This window comes from Pygocentrus nattereri, chromosome 16, assembly GCF_015220715.1.
Source record: "Pygocentrus nattereri isolate fPygNat1 chromosome 16, fPygNat1.pri, whole genome shotgun sequence".
Classification (NCBI taxonomy): domain Eukaryota; kingdom Metazoa; phylum Chordata; class Actinopteri; order Characiformes; family Serrasalmidae; genus Pygocentrus; species Pygocentrus nattereri.
In genome coordinates this window covers 29,705,073-29,723,121 of record NC_051226.1, presented here as the reverse complement: position 1 = coordinate 29,723,121, position 18,049 = coordinate 29,705,073, and the positions used below count along the sequence as shown (strand labels likewise).

At 37.2% G+C, this 18,049-nt stretch overlaps 1 protein-coding gene across 3 annotated transcripts in view; it reads left to right on the top strand.

The window, feature by feature from the left end:
* Positions 1-5,528, top strand: part of jade2 (jade family PHD finger 2) — a 107,463-nt gene extending 101,935 nt beyond the window's left edge. For all 3 annotated transcript variants that reach the window (XM_017705311.2, XM_017705312.2, XM_017705310.2), the window contains exon 12: positions 24-5,528. In XM_017705311.2, coding sequence (XP_017560800.2) covers positions 24-868 — 845 coding nt within the window. In that variant the 3' untranslated portion in view covers positions 869-5,528. The remainder of the gene's footprint in view (positions 1-23) is intronic.
* Positions 5,529-18,049: the final 12,521 nt, after the last annotated feature.

Below are 18,049 nucleotides of genomic sequence, written 5' to 3'. Positions count from 1 at the left end.
ATATTTTTGTGTCTTTCACACAGATTTCTCCACATCCTTCCCACTAGAAGGTTCGCTATTTAACAGCTGGCTAGCACAGTCTGTTCAGATCACAGCAGACAATATGTTGAGTCAATGGGCATTGGCTGGAGAGCCACGTGACCCCTCTGGTAGCCTTCTATCTGACCAGCTGCTGCAAGGTGAGGAGAGTCTGCTTAACCTGATGATGGACCACTCCATGAAGTCCACCTGGAAGACCCCTCAACTGGGTCGCAAAGCTAGAGGCAAATCCCAGGGAAGAGGCCACAAGCAGATCACCTCTGGCCCAGGAGTCGGTGTTGGGTGTACATTCAAAGGTAAAAAACCTTTTGAACATCGGGAAGTTCATGGCAGCAGATGGGGCAAAAGACTACACTCTTTAAAGGCTTTGCACCACCATCACCACCACTACCACCTTAGTCATGCCCAAACAAGTACCACTGATGGCAAAGTGGATCTGATACAGCCACCTATATCCAAAATGGACTCTTGCCACATTTCAGAGAAGAATGAGCTTTGGGAGAGTGTTGGTAATGCAGGAGTAACACCTGCAGCCTCTGCACCTGACTGCCCAACTGCTCCAAAAACAGAGGGCAGCAGGAGCTCCCAAGTGGCCTTACAACTTCGACTCCCAAGACAAGGCAAGTCCCGGTTTAAAAGAGTGGGAGCCTCTGTGCAGGGAAGTAGTAGTGAGAAAGAAAGCTCATTGCTGGACACCGAGACTGATGGTTACTTCTCAGATGCTGAACAGAGTGACTCAGATTCCCGTCCTGCTAGCCGTAAGTTGCACTTGACCCCGCTGCATCCTGGTAATGAGGAGGTACTGAGACAAAGTGTTCTGGCCTCCTGAATGTGTGAATCAAATACAGTTGGAGGAAAAGTGTGTCTTTGTTCAAGATACCTTGATTTCTATTCTTTTCAATCAATTTGGTGACAAAATGCGAAGTTTACCTGTAGAATTATATCTATGACCAAAACTCTGTAATACCTAGTCAGTCAAATTTGTTAATGTGACACTGTACCCACATCATGTTGTTATTGGTTGGTGAAGCATAATGCTTATTACCATTGTATTTCCTAAGCAGAATCTCTCTGTCAGAACAATTTACAATAGACATGAACATTTTTCTTGATATTTTGTTTTATCCTCCAAATCTGTTTTTGGGAAGCAACTGGATTTGGTACACTGGTTTAAAAAGTAAGTGATAAGCAATCAAATAGAAATTTTATATGGGCATTATTAAGTTGGTTCAGGTTTGTATTGCTCTTTTGTCTTCAAAAAGTACCAAATACGTCTTTCCAATGAATGTGACCAATTCAGCCTTTTGGCAGCAAAAACAATATACAGAGTAAAAACTAAGCGTCTTTAGATTCCTAAAAGCACAAGTAAAAGTTTATTTATATAGCGCTTTTTACAACAGACATTGTCACAAAGCAGCTTTAAAGAAACAAAGTTTAAAAAAAACTGTAGTACGCAAGCACATTACTACTAAAATGTATTTGGTGAAAATAAGATTTTATATGTTTCACTCACATAGTTTGTAGTTCGAAAAATAAAGAGTTCTTTTGCATATGTATATAACATACTACACCATTTTTCATGTCTTCAAACTAGCCCTGTCTCTTCCAGTTGCCAAGGCTCACTTAGAGTAAGCAGATATCTGTATTAAGAATTGTGCCTTCTTTTGCTCTCCTGAAATAAGATAATCAGCTAATTCAACTTATATATCAACTTATTATTTGTTTAAAGTGACAAACCCCTTAAAAGCTAAGTTCAGATGTTTTAGTGCAGTGCCTAGAAATGCAGCATTTGCCATTAATCAGCCAAACAACAAACTGTGTCTAACGTCGTACCGTTGTTATGAAAGATGCTGTCTGCAAATAGCCTAAATCACCTGTTTGTTGACTTACAATCAGCCTCTGTGAGTCTCCAATTTCAAAATAGCTGTAAGCTTTCAATTCCTCCTTATTGTATAGCTTAGCAACCCATGGTATATGTCTCAGGGTTAAAGAGCAAGAGCTTAATCTCAATCTAATAAAAAGGAAAATAATCACAAAATCTTTATTTGCATTTTTCATATGCACACCTTACTGTTGATAATCATGACTACTAATAGGTAGGCTCTCTGTAGGCTATCTAAATAGTTTTTTTTTTATTATTAGTGCCAAAGAACAGCATTTGAAAACTATACAGTGGGCATGTTAGTACAAGGTGGTCCACTTCTAATAACAGGGGTTGATCTAGCCCCATGGCGAGAGTATCATCAGCTCTCTCATTTGGGAGAGGGTAACCTCTTTTAAGAGTTTCACGTCAGTTCTCTTTTTTGACAAATATCTACAGGCAATTGCTTTTCACTGCTCTTACACTGTACCTACACAAACCACAATTTATATCTGTTGTATGACCTTAGTGATGCAAAAACAGCAACTCTTTTAAGCATTTCATTTTTGCTGCTTATTATATTATGGCCTAATCTAAGCTAGTAGTAGTATTCTTAGATACTACTACTGGGTCATGCAATTTTAAGTTTATATCCTGACTCTTGAACCAGTACTGGCATATATTACAGCATACTCCATTTCGTTTGCAAACCAGAAAAGCATGTGAGCTCAAACAGACTATTTCAGTGCATAGTTTGGACTAACTTAAGCTTAAATGGCTAAAAACCTTCCGATTTACTACAAAGAAAGTGTAGATGTTGTTGTTATGACGTGTCGCTGATCAATCGACAGAGTAATACTGCAGTACTAAATAATGTGAGTAATATGGAAGTGTAATCTAAACCATTCTGTATTGTCGTGACATGAGGAATCTCTTTTCCTAAATATTTTTAGACACCGAAGCCACAATTTTTAACATTTTGCAATATAAGATAAATGGACATGGATGTGCTGCCAGTGAAAAGGAACAGATTTATTTATGTTTCCACCCACCTCTGTTTTGTAGTTTTGTACACATCCATAGTAAACATAGAATACTGTGCCTCTAGCAACTTAGTTTTGCTCTTTATACTGAAGTCTGCAAGCTTTTCTCTCAGTTTTTTATTTATTGTTTATATACCAGAATGATGACATTTAACTGCTTGATATGAAGTTTGCTTCCAATTCCTGGCTAAGAAATTATTTTAGGTACAAGTGGAGAATAAAAGCTCTTCAAGCTAGGTAACAACATGGATATGTTGCTTTTACACAAAATAAATTCCTAATACAAGCAGCAACTCGATGTTGTTCTTTATAGTACCTATCAGCAGCAAAAGTAATGAGACAGTAGTTGGGTGTATTTTTGTAAAAAGTAAGTGCTAAAATGGTGATGAGTTGCAGTTCAAATCACCCTTCATTGTGACTTAGAGTGCAGCTTTCATCAATGTAGAAAAGGAGCCTTTGCTTTTGCTGTCTAGTATTCAGAGGTCAGTTGTAGGAATGTTTCATCCCTTGGATTCAGTAAAACTCCACATTCGCAATTTTGTTCAGTGTTCTCAACAATTCCTGTATTCTGCATGTATTAAATGATCAGGTGATTCAGAAGCTGGGTTCTTATATGGGCCATATATAGGGTTTCATGTTCTTGTCCAGTATGTTTTCATGTCTCATGACTTTGTAGTGACATGTAAAAGTTTGGGGACTCTGCTCAAAATTTCTGGGATTGTGAGTAGCTGTTTCCAAAAGGCATAAAGCTGACATAAACTTAAATTTAAGCAAGGCTGCTTCTTTATTTCTGTCTGTTAAGAGTTTCAAAAGAACAAAAAGGAAAAGGGCCTGATGTAAAAGGGGACCCTGAATAGTCAGTACTTAGTAATGCCCCCTTTAGCATGTGTCACGGCTTTTAAACACTTTTTGTGACCTTCTAAGAAAGCAATTCTTGTTTAGAGGATTTTCACCCATTCTTATTTGAAAAAGACTTCTACTTCCAGTTTCTTGGGCCAACCTACATGCACTGCTCTGTTGAGGCCTATACACCAATATTTGATGAACTTTAGCTTGGGACACTATGAGGGCCATGGCAAACCTTCAGCTTGCACCTCAAGGTAAATCCATTATGAATTTTAAAGTGTATTGAGAATCATTATCCTGTTGTAGAAGCCATCCTATTTTTAATCTTCAGTGTTTTTACAGTTGGTGTTTTTTTACTTCCAGAATTTTCTGGTATTTAATTTAATCCATTCTTCCTTCTACCGGTGAAATGTTTCCCATGCCGCTAGCTGCAACACAAGCCCTAAGCTTGAATGATCCATCCTTGTGCTTAACAGTTGGAAAGGTGTTTTTTTTTCATGAAATTCTGCACCCTTTTTTCTACATACAAACCTTTGCTGATTGAGATCACAAAGTTTAAACTTCATCAGTCCACAGGACTTGTTTCCAAAATGCTTCGGACTTGTTTAGATGTTCCTTTGCAAAGTTCTGAAGCTTAATCTTGTGTTGAGGATGCAGGAAAGGTTTTCCATGAAGGTCATATTTGTGTGCCACAACTCCTAAGTCTGCTAAATCTACCTGAAGGTCTTTTGCCTTTCTAGCAATCCTTTTCTTGGTCTTCTAGAACCTCAACGTGACTGCTCCTGTTAACTGGCACTTCTTCATTACATACCGATCTGAGGAAACTCCTGCCTTGTGGGCATCAATTATCTTAATATTCAGAGTGCTGGACATGGAAACCATGGCTCCTGTCTTCACTTTAAAATTGTACAAAGCAAAATAATACAGTAATCTTGCTTAAACATTTGAAAGAATGTTTCATCTGTATGCCTTTTGGAGATGAGTATATTTTCTGTTCCACTTAACGTCTCGCATTAACTGAAATTTTGATCAGGGATCCCTAAATTTTGCATGCTAATGCAGATCCCCAGATGGCCTCCCAAAAGGGGACTGGTCAAGTCTCAGTGTTATTATTTGTTGGCCACACATGCTTTTTTTCCTGGAGCTTTCTTGTATGTGTGTTACAAAAGGGAAGATCAATATCAGAAAGAGAACTTGATCCTTTTTAGAACCTGCTGATAGCATCTCACACCTTTAAACATCCATTGTCATTACCCATCTTGTAAATGTGACATTTTTGTTATCAAGTACTATTCCCACTTAATATTGGCTCTGCTTCTGTTAGTATGATAATATGAATGTTGCAGGAGTTTCCTTCTGTATCCTTTGTTTTAGAGAATGTTGTGCCATTTGTTAATAACAGAGAGAAAAATATTAAACATATTGAGGGAGGGAAAAGCTATTTTAAATTATTTGGGGCTTTTTTGCTATATTTATTTTGTTGTATTACGAATCATATTTGTAGGAGGACAGAAGACAAATGTATTTTTCATTAGTGCGAAAAGCTATTTTACTTTTTGTACATTTTCTCCATGTAAGCAGTCTTTAAAGCAATATAATGTTCCATCATATATCTGCATGTTGTTTTTGTTGCCTTAATAATGGCTGCATTCACTGTGGCTTTTTCACCTGTCCCTGTCGTTGCCCAATACCCTGGTGTGGTTGACCAATGTAGTCAATAAAGCTACGCTTTCTGTGTATCCATGCAGTCTCTGTTCTGCTCTGTTCTCTTCTCCTCAGACTCAGACTTAATAACATGTTACTTCAAAGCCTCAGTCATTAACTGTTAAAAACTATGACTTTCTAAGAGTTTACAGGCAGTCTGGAAAGCACATTTTATGTTTCAGTAGTAGCAGTGTTGAAACACATTTGTTGCCTTCCAGTGTTATAAGGAGGTGATGCCTCAGATCTTAATAACTATAGACCCATCTTGAAAATGTCATGTATAAAGTCTTAGAATCCCAAGTAAATTATTAACTGAAGACATTTCTCCTTTGAAATTCAGTTGTGTCAAGAGTGCCAATCTGATTTTAGATAAAAGCATTTAGAAAAAAACACTGCAATCAATTTCAAAATGTCTACAAAAAATTGGTTTTGACCACAGAGCTACCAACTGCGTTAGAAATGATCTCTCTGATGGACAGCATTGTGTGGCCCTGGGTAAAATCAGCGTTACTACCAGTAACTAAAGGCGTCCCTCAAGGTTGCATCCTCGGACCAGTATTATTTAATACTTGTATTCATGACATTGACACCTCCATTGTGGATTGCAAAATGCATTTATATGCTGACGACAACATTCTGTACTGCTTGATTGACTAAATTAGTGCCGCTGGGGAAAAATTGCAGTATTCTTTTAATGCCCTACAGTTGCCTTTCTACAATCATAAACTAGTCTTAAATGTTAAGAAAACTACTCATTGTATGCCATTGTACATGATAAAAAAATTTCATTGTAAATAATGCATTTTATTTGACTCATTCCCATTCCTGGATAACCCTTTAGGTGCCAAGAGCTGTTACTGAACTGGGAAAATCTGCATTTAGCTACAGCACACCAGTAAGCTGGAATTCTTTACAGGAAGTTCTAAAGCTTCATGTGCTGGTGTCAGAAGAACATTTTAAACTTTTAGTCTCTAACTGCCTCCACCCAGCCTGCAATTAGTTTATTTGATTTTAATTAACACATAATTATATATTGCTACACTTTAGTTGTTTTACATTATTATTTTTTTGATTTAATCAACTTTGAAGTTACTGCTAGTTATGGTTTTGTCTTTAATTCTTTTTCCCCTTTTTCTTATTATTTTATCTCTTTTTAATCTGTTATTCATTAAATTATGTTGATTTTTTTCACTATTAAATTTACTAAGTTTTTACAATCTATTTTTATACTCTTTTTTTCTGTATTGGCTTTGCTAAGGGTTTAAATAAAGGTTGATTGATTTATTTTAAGATGCACTTGATAACTACAATACTAGAGAGTGCATTCTTACTCTCCAAGAGTCAAAAGATGAAAAAGAAGCTACCTAAATTATTTGAGGCAGCTAATGAAAAATGTCTTTATACAATAGGCCTATTTCATGTGAAAGGATTTTGATTTCCGTAATCATAACAAATTAGAACTTGAACACCCATTTATACTTGTTTAAAAGTTAAAGTAAAAGCACCATATACGTCATGGATTCTCCCTTTGTCCTTCTGAGAATGTCTCGGTCCCTCTGTGGTAGCCCTCTGCCTTTTTGTTTTCATGCCTCCACCTTTACAATATAAATGTTTGAAAATATAACATTGCAAGGCTGCATGTGCACTGTGATATGTGTGTATACGTGTAGTCTGATCAAATGTTTGCCAAAAAAACAACACATTGATTAATAGTAGTAATAGTTATGACAGTAATAATGGCAATAATCAAATGGAAAATAAGTCAATAACTGAGTGATAAATAAGTGATTATACAAAAACAAAACAGACAAATAAACAAATGAAAAAAGTAATGTTGGTGTATTGAACTGTACCAATTTGCAATTAACATCTCTGTCACATAGATTTGTGTTTTTGTGTGTGCGTGTTTATGTTTATGTATTAATGCAAGAAAGCACTCATGGAAAGACCCTCAGATATGTGGTATGGTTATGGGTGTATGTTGTATTCGTAATGCTGTGATGAGTTTGGTAGTTTTGTCTTAAACAGATGCTGAAAACGTATCCATTGATACATGATCTGTAAGTAGATTTTTCTAATGGTAATATTTATTTCCAATTCATCAGAATATTTTTGGTGAATGTTAGCACCACCAATATTGCTCTAATGTTTGTCTTGATTATCCTGATTGCTGATGTGTCACACAAACACAGTGAGAAAGCAATCCATAACATTTCCAGAAGTGTTTAGTGGGATATGTATATACAGTGCCCTCCACAAATATGGGCTCCCCTGGTAAACATGAGGTCAAATGAACCAATTTTATGTTGATTTTATGGTGTAATCATTGTCCTACTGGAAGATCCAAACTATGGACCAGTTTAAGCCAAACCCACCTCTGGCGTTTGCTACCAAAACCTCATATATTGGTCTCATCTGACCACAGAACATGGTCCCAATGAAAGTTCCAGTTAATGTTTGGCAAACTGTAGGCACTTGAGTTTGTTGGTCCTTGACAGAAGGGGCTTTCTCCTGGCAGCCCCAAACCAACTTGTAGTTATATGAGTGGTGTTTGATTGTTTTCTGGGAGATGATCGGACCCTGAGACTTAACTAATTTCTAAAATTCCCCATCTGTGATTCTTGGCAATTCTTTTTCCACTCAAACCATCCTCACTGTGCACGAGTTCAACATAGAATAAGAATAGCAAATTCTCAACATCTCCGGTTGTTTTAAATGTATTAATCTTAATTATTGACCTCATAGCTGATATGGATATTTTTGACAGTTTAGATATTTTTGTAGCCATTTCCTGTTTTGTGCAGCTCAACAATCTTTTGTCGTATATCAGTGCTGTATTCTCTGATCTTTCTCATAGTGGTGTGTGACTGAGGGCATTTGGCCCATGTCCCACCTTACATTTATACCCTAGTGAGACAGAAAATCATGGCTGACCATGTAAGTGCTCCTAATTGCTCAGGTAACCTTTAAAATATAAAAAATGAATGGGAATACACTACATTTGGATTTCACTTTAAGAATTTCTGATGCCTACAACTGAGGCACACGCAAAAATATTCCATGACCAGATTTTCCTTAAATCATCATACATTAAATCATACCTGGGCATAAATGTGTAACTACAACACCTATTACAGTGTGCACAAAATACAACTACACTGTTTTTATTTTGAAGGCAACCGTTTTGATTTTAAATTTGCGTCTGTCCGGTCAGTGAAGTGTGCACCTTCACTCAAGTGTGCCAGCGAATGTGTTGGACCGCTTTCAAGAACTTAGCTTTTAGCACCTAAATATGTCAGCTAACATTAAAAAAGAAAGATTGATGCAGAATGCAGAGTTTTAATGAGGCATTTCTAAATATTCTAAATATTTATTTAGAATAGAGAAATACAAGAACTTGACTGAGGCAGAGTGGGCCTGGGCATTTGCAGATTTGCTAGGGAAGCTGCAAAGGCAGCAAGGATTTTTTACAAAGCTCCACTTATCCAGGGATGCAGCAGTCAACACCAGCTTTGTACAGTAAGCCATTGTCTGATGGGGAGTTGTGGGAGGGAGAGCTGTGATGTCTGTGATACAGCCCGGTAACTTATCTTTGTATATGGGATAATGAAAAACTTTGACACGACGGAGGAGCTGGCAGCTATGCGGTCAATGAAAGGGACTACGATGGTGAGTGATTTGTTCACCTAGGTAAATGCATCCATGGACAAGCTGGGACTAAAATTGGGACAAACTGGTAAGTGTTACAACCGATGGCTGTCCAAATCTAACAGGGAAAAACATCAGACTTTTTAAGCGGATGCAAGATAAAGTGACAGAAATGAACCCAGAGCTGAAATTGATATTTTTGCATTGTATTATTCATCAGGAGGTCTTGTGCTTGTCAGTGCTAAAAAATCAGCAATGTTGTTGATGTTGTAACTAAGATACAGCGCCCTCCACAATTATCGGCACCCCTCAAATGTGTTCTTAGGCTCCTAAGATTTTTTTTTTAAACAATATAGGACAACAATGCAAAAAAGAGAAAAATCCAACCTTTAATTCATTTATTCAGTGGGGGAAAAATCCCACATTAAGAAATAATTCTTTTTCATTTTACATCTGTGCCACCATTATTGGCACCCCTGATGTTAATACTTTATACAACCCCCTTTTGCCAACAAGACAGCACTTAATCTTCCCCTATAACATTTCACAAGATGGGAGAATGCAGAGAGAGGGATCTGTGACCATTCCTCTTTTCACAATCTCTCTAAATAAGTCCAGAGTCCTGGATCCTCTCCTATGCACTCTCCTCTTCAGCTCACCCCACAGGTTCTCGATTGGGTTGAGGTCTGGGGACTGAAGTGGCCATGGGAGGAGCTTGATTTTGTGTCTGGTGAACCATTTTTGTGTAGATTCAGCCACATGTTTAGGTCATTATTTGGCTGAAAGACCCAGTGATGACCCACCTTCAGCTTTTGGGCAGAGGCCACCAGATTTTGATTTAAAATGTCCTGGTATTTCAAAGAGTTCATAATGCCATGCACTCTAACAAGGTTCCTGGGGCCTTAGGAAGAGAAACAGGCCCACAGCATCACTGATCCTCCCCCATACTTCACGGTGGGCATGAGGTTATTTTCAACATGCTCATCTTTTGTGTTATGCCAGACCCACTTGGAGTGTTTGTTACCAAAAAGCTCTATCTTGGTCTCATCTGGTCCCAGTTAGCAAACTCCAGATGTTTATGTTTATGCTTGTAAGTGAGAAAAGACGTTTTCTGTGCATGCCTCCCAAACAGCTTGTTGGCATGTAGATAGCACCTGATGGTTGTTATGGAGACTTTGTGACCCCAAGATGCTACTCTTTGATGCAATTCCTCTAACAGTGAGCTTTGGAGAACTTTTTACTTCTCTTACCATCCTCCTCACTGTGCCTGGTGCTGAGATAAACTTGTGTCCTCATCTAGGCTTGTTTGCCACTGTAAACTTCTTGATGATTCCTCTGACTGTAGATATGGGCAGGTGTAGGCGAGTGGCTATTTTCTTGTACCCATTGCCTGACTTATGAAGGTCGACACACAGCTGCCTTACATGAATGGTGTGTTTTCTTGTTGAAGAGTGGAGAAATAGGCACGTCATATTTATACCCCAGGGAAACAGGAAGTGATGAATTACTGATTAAAGGTTCCTAGATACTCTGATCAACTTTAGAAACTACAGTAGAAATTACAGAAATGTTTCAATTACATTTATTTTCTAGGAATTGTTAGGGGGGCCATTAATTGTGGAACAGGTAATTTTATGGAAAATAATGATTTCATAGTCAGGAATTTTTTAAGGTTACATTTTTTTCTACAATTTTCAGTGTGAGATTATGCTTCTGAAATAAAAATGTAATTTATTTTAAGGCTTTTAACACATCTTAACGAGGGGTGCCAATAATTGTGGAGGGCGCTGTAATTCATTTCATCAGGGCAAAAGCACTGAATACCAGATTCACAGAATACATGTGAGATGGCTCAGCCTTGGCAAGGTGCTTAAAGGTGTATTGAGACTTGATAGAGCAAGATAAAAGCATAAATGAGACTTGAGAGAAGAAAGGCAAAGACACCCCAGAGCTCTTAGATACACACTGGATTGTAGATCTGGCTTTTGCTATTGATGCCACTACGCTAATGAATGAACTAAATATCAAGCTGCGGGGGACTTTCGGTATGGCGGACTAGAGCAAAGACATGTCAGCGAGGAGCTCCGGGCCAAATCTTGTTTTTCCACTATATTTCAAGACAAATTCGACGCCTAAGAGGTATAGATAATCAGCTAATAAACTCTGATACTCAGAAGTACTGTCTAACATGAGCAGCGCAGAACAGAAACAGTCGAACACTCAACCTCCTGCAGCCAGAGCCTCCACTACGTTAGCTGGAAAGCTAGCGACAATGGCAATGTCGGCTTTAGCTAGAGAGATGGAGAAGGGGAGGGAAAGAACAGACCACAGTGAGAGCGGCTCTTCTGATTTTCTCTCAATGAAGCAGTTAGTCACAGAACTTACTAAAAATCGAGTGACCCTCTTGGAAGACATTTCAACCCTAATACAAGTCTTGTTCAGGCCATTACAAACAGCATTTGACACTTTGCAAGGTGCAGAGAGCGCCTTGTTTCAGCTGAAGCCCTCGCTTGCTCTGAGAGTCTCTCAAGGGCCAAGCCTACCATTGAGCATTTACACAAAGAAAACGCTACCCTCTTGGATCGCCTGGACAACCTTGAAAATAGGTCTCACAGATCCAATCTTCGATTTCTCAGTATAGAAGGTAGTGAAGACGACCAAGATTGTATTCAGTTCATCTCAAATATTCTGGTGGAGGCGATGGGACAGAACGCTTTCATTAAGCCCCTGAAGCTGGAGAGAGTACATTGTTTGCTTGGGTTGAAACCAGACCTTTGGTGGTGTGCTTTCACAGATACAGGGAGAAAGAGAAGGTGATTAGATGGGTAAGAGAACACGGCATAACCTATAGAGGAAGCAAGCTAGGAGTCTACCCTGATCTGAGTGTGGCTCTGGAACATTGACAAATTCTGCACAGTTTGTAAATAAGTTGGATGTTATAGATGTCAAGATTTGTTATCTTTTCAATGGTCGCCTCCGCTGTGAATTTTCTCTTGTGTGGAAAATATTGGAAGTCTTGGAATATAGTTAGGTGGCACATAGCCTGCAGTTGACCAAGTAATAAGAGGTTAATGTAGGCAATGGTTAATCTTGTTAAATTGTTCTCTTCTAATTATTTTTTTGTTTGGTTTAGAGTCAAGTCTTATATTTTACTTCATGGCCAGGACAATGCTGCTTATGTGAACTCTTCTCTGCAGGCTTACATCTTCTTCTTAGGGTCGATTAATCATTTTTGTTCATATTTTACTAAGTACATATGAGTAAATACTGAGACAAAGTCAGAAGGGGGCGCTATTCGCTTTGTTAGCTGGAATGTTAAGGGCTTAAATGGACCTATTAAAAGAACCAGGATATGTTCCCTTCTTAAAGCATTGAGGGCAGAAGTTATAAAAAAATAACTTCTGCCCTCAATGCTTTAAGATGGGAAAATATCCTGGTTCTTTTAATAGGTCCATGCAAAAAAGCAAGAAACACATTTAAGAAACATCGATCATATTAGACTTGAACAACCATCACCTCAGATATTCAACCTGACTTCAATGCACTTGTTCAAGGCCAAAATAGTCTAAATTTTTGTCATTGAATACAAAAAGAACTGAGGTAGAACAAACAAAGTTGGGTGCACTTATCTTATTGCTTTTCTGTATAAAGTTAATGTGATGCTGGTCTTTGAAAAACATGTTATTTTATGTCAGGTTGTGATGTTCGTCTTTTTAAACATTGCAAAAGTTTACAATTTTCTAAACTGAACAATCACAAGTTCGTTAAACAATGGTATAATTCTGTGCTCCACATTTTCGTTGTATCATTTCAATGTTTCCATTTTTTTATAAAGGGATATATATATATATATACACACAGTATATATGCATTGGGCAGACATGAGTTAAATATATTAGTCTGGCCCCCTAAAACCATTCCAATTTCTCATGTGGCCCCTTGGGAAAATTAATTGCCCATTTGTGCCTTAAATAAAGCTTAGATCTTTGCTAATATTTTGAATGAAAGATCTAATTAATAAGTAATTATTTTTGTACAGCTTATTTTGCTTATGATTATCAGGGGTGCCAATATTTGTGGAGGGTACTGTAGTTGTCTGGTGTGTTTAATGAACGATTCAAGTGAATTTCAGTGTCTACCAGTCCCATTTTAGATCATATCATTTCTGGCCAGTGTAGAGTACTTTCTGAATTACTTTGTATTTGATAAGGTGAAGGTGTTGTTAGTCATGTTAAAAGTGTTTTTGAGAACGTTTGTCCAGACACTGGCAGTGGGAGTATCCTCTTCCCATTTTCTCATTAACAAAGAAATTGTTGGTCTGATTGAGATATTAATCTATAAATTATATTTGAGTTTTTGAATGTATGATAGATATCAGTTAGAGGTATTCAAGAAACTAGTTGTTATTCCATGTCTAGATTAGATGTAAGGATGCAAACTTACTATTCTGAAAGATGTGATTGAAATGTGTAACATCTTTTTCTATCCATTTTTATGGATTTGGTCTTTTTTTTTTTAATTGCTATTAAGTTAGGGTTGTGTCATACTTAAGAGTTTGTTTTCTCCATTTGGTTGACTGTATACTGTAGTTGACTGGAAAAATGTTGAAAGTTAGGGGCTAATTCTAGATGATTTGTTTTTCCAGTAAAACTTGATGATGGAGTCTAAATTTTAAAAGCAAGTGGTGGGAAGTTGAAAAGGAGTAATTTACTTTTGGTATTACTGTCTGTTGATGGTAGGTATTCTGCCAATGAGGGATTGTGGAAGGTTCATAGAACGTTTATTGTTTATAGCTGTTAGCAATGGATTGAAAATAGGTTTGGGCAGCTACGACGGCTGCATGTGGACTTTGATGTCCAAATACATGATATGCAGGGTGCGTAAGGGAATGGGTAGGGACTGGACAATGGTGTCTGACTGACAAGTTCATGAAGGATGGTTGATTTTATACAATTAAAAGTAGGGCAAGCATAAAACACATTTCATATGTCATAGAACTGTAAGAAAATTACATAGAGACCTAAATCCTTAACTTGGCTGAAGAAACCTGTACAATCATGACACCGTTGTTCTACACGCTCAGAAACACTGAAAAGGCACTTACAGCACGCCAGAAGCGCCCAAATGCTATAGAAAGAGGAGAAACGCTATGCAGTGATCTCATAAAACATTACGATTATAAACAAAAATTTCAGACATAAAACACATTTCATATGTCATATTACTGAAATAAAAACACATTTTATGACATAGAGACCTAAATCGTTAACTCTTGTAAAAAAAACCTGCCCATTAATGAAACCGATTCAGGCTTTCTGAGCGTATAGAACGACGGTTTCATTATTGGAAGGGTTTCTTCACCCAAGTTAAAGATTTAGGTCAATATGTAATAAAATGTGTTTTTAATTCAGTTATATGACATATCAAGTGTGTTTTATGTCAGAAATATCCGTTTAATAAACATTGTAGTGTATTCACGGTAAGAGATCACTGCATAGCGTTTCTAGCCTTTCTAAAGAGATTAGGCGCTTCAGGCGTGCTGTAAACGCGTTTTTAGGCTTTCTGAGTGTAGGAATTTGGAATAATGGGATAGCAAACTTGTGAAAAGTGTCTATTCGGTTCTATACAGACCACAATTTGAAGTCCCATAAAACAGGTAAATCAGAGTGTTATCATATCAGACCACCATATTCCTGAAGAACACTCTCGATTGTATTCATGGTATGAGGAAGAAGTGATATTACACTAGGAACTGGGAGTAATGGGATGGAAAACTTGTGAAAAAAGTGGATTCATTTCTGTATAGAACACAATTTGGAGTACAATAAAACAGGCAAATCAAAATATCAACTCAGACCGGCATATTCCTCAAGAACTCTCTCACCGGTACTCATGTTATAAGGAACAGGTGATATTACTGTTGGAGTTTGGAGTAATTGGATAGAAAACTTGTGAATAGTGTCTATTTGGCTCTATACAGTCCAAAATTTGAAGCCCCAATAAAATAGGCAAATCAAACTTTTATCATATACGACCAGCATGAACTTAAAGAACCCTCTCTCACGTACTCATGGTATGAGAAACAAGTGATTTTAGAGTAGGAACTTGGAGTGATGGGATGGCAAGCTTGTGAAAAGTGTGAATTCAGTTAGACCACGATTTGAAGTCCCATAAAAAAAGCCAATCAATGTGTTTTCATGTCCGACCATGATATTCCCAAAAAACACTGTATCATGTAATCATGGCATGAGTACCAAATGCTTTTACAATAGGAATTGTAAAAAAGTCAAATTGGAATTTTGACTTTTGTCAAAAGTGTTTATTCAGTTCTGTACAGACGACAAATTGAACTCCCATAGAACAGGTAAATCAGAGTGTTATCATATCAGACCACCATATTCCTGAAGTACACTCTCTCATGTATTCATGTTATGAGGAACAAGTGAAATTACTGTAGGAATTTGGAATAATGGGGTGGCAAACTTGTGAAACGTGTTTGTGTGATTCTGTATATACCAGTATTCAAAGTCCCATGAAACAGGCAAATGAAAGTGTTTTCATATTGGTCCACCATATTCCTAAAGAACACTCTCTTATGTACTCATGGTATGAGGAATAAATTATCTCACAGTAGGAACTTGGAGTAATGGGAAAGGAAGCGTGAAAAATTTCTATTCGGTTCTATACAGACCACAATTTGAAGTCCCATAAGACAGGTAAATCAGAGTGTTATCATATCAGGCCACAATATTCCTGAAGAACACTCTCGACTGTATTCATGGTATGGGGAAGAAGTTATTTTACAGTAGGAACTTGGAGTAATGGGATGGCAAACTTGTAAAAAGTTTGAATTCGGTTTTGTATAGACCACTATTTGAAGTCCCATAAAAAAAAGCTGGTCAAAGTGTTGTCATATGAGACCACCATATTCCCGGTTATCACTCTATCATGTACTCATAGTATGAGCACCAAGTGCGTTTACATTAGGAATTTGGAGTAATGGAAAGCAAATTTGTGAAAAGTGTCTATTCGGTTCTATACAGACCACAGTTTGAACTCCCATAAAACAGGTAACTCAGAGTTTTTTCATATCAGACCAGCATAATCCTAGAGTAAACTACATCATGTACTCATGATACGAAGAGCAAGTGATATTATTGTAGGAATTCCGAGTAATGGGATGGCAATCATTTGAAAAGTGTATGTGTGATTCTGTATATACCATAATTTGAAGTCCCATAAAACAGGCAAATCAAAGTGTTATCATATCAGACCAACATAATCCTAAAGTACACTCCTTCATGTACTCATTATAAGAAGAACAAGTGATAATACTGTAGGATTTCGGAGTAATGGGATGGCAAACTTGTTAAAAGTTTGAATTCATTTCAGAACACAGTTTGAGGTGCCATAAAATATGCAAATAAGTGTGTTATCATACCACATTATTCCTGAAGAACACTCTCTCATGTATACATGGGATGAGGAACAAGTGACATTACTGTGGAAACTTGGAGTACTGGGGTGGCAAACTTGTGAAAAGTGTCTGTGTGATTCTGTATATACCACTAGTTGAAGTCCCTTAAAACAGGCAAATCGAAGTTTGATCATATTTGACCATCATATACCTAAAGCACTGGCTCTCATATACTCATTTAAGGAAGAACAAGTGATATGACTGTAGGAATTTGGAGTAATGGTTTGGCAAACTTGTGAAAAGTGTGAATTCGTTTCTGTATAGACCACAATTTGACATCCATTAAAAGAGGCAAATAAGAGTGTTGTCATAGTTATACGTGACATATACGTATATAGTTAGACCCTTTTATCCAAAGTGACTTACAAATAATGTGGTACATAGAACAAGGTTCTGGTCTGAAATGATAAAATCTTGATTTTTTTTTTTTTATGGGACTTCAAATTGTAGTCTATACACAACCCAAGTCACACTTTTCGCACGTTTGCCATCCCATTACTCCAAATTCGTACTGTAATTTCACATGTTCCTCATACCATGAGTACCTGAGAGAGTGTTCTTTGGGAATATGGTGGTCTGAAATGAATAACACCTGTTTTATGGGAGTTCAAATTGTGGTCTGTATAGAACCGAACAGAAACTTTTCACAAGTTTGCTATCCCATTATTCCAAATTCCTACTGTAAAAGCACTTGTTACTAATACCATGAGTACATGATACAGTGATTTTTGGGAATATGGTGGTCTGATATGAAAACACTGTGATTGCCTCTTTTTAAGGGACTTCAAATAGTGGTTTATATAAATCCGAATAGACACTTTTCACAAGTTTGCTATCCCATTACTCCAAAGTCCTACCGTAAAAGCACTTCATAATCATACCATGAGTATATGATACAGTTTTTTGACAATATGACTGTCTTATATGATAACATTCTGATTTGCTTATTTTATGGGACCACAAATTTTGGTCTATACAGAAACGAATTCACACTTTTCAGGAGTTTGCCATCCCATTACTCCACATTTCTATTGCAATATCACTTGTTCCTCATATCACGAGTACATAAGGGAAAGTTCTTTAGCAGTATGATGGTCACATATGAAAAGACTTTGATTTGCTTGTTTTATGAGATTTCAAATAGTGGTATATGAAGAACCACACAGACAGTTTTTACACGTTTGCCATCCCATTACTCCAAATTCCTACTGTATTATCACTTGTTCCTCAAACCATGAATCCATGAGAGAGTGTTTATCAGGAATATGTTGATAATCCGATAATCTCCTGATTTACCTTGTTTCACGGGAGTTAAAATTGAAAAAACTTTTCACAAGTTTGCTATCCCATTACTCCAAATTCCTACAGTAAAAGCACTTGGTACTCATACCATGAGTATATGATACAATGTGGTGGTCTGATACAATAACT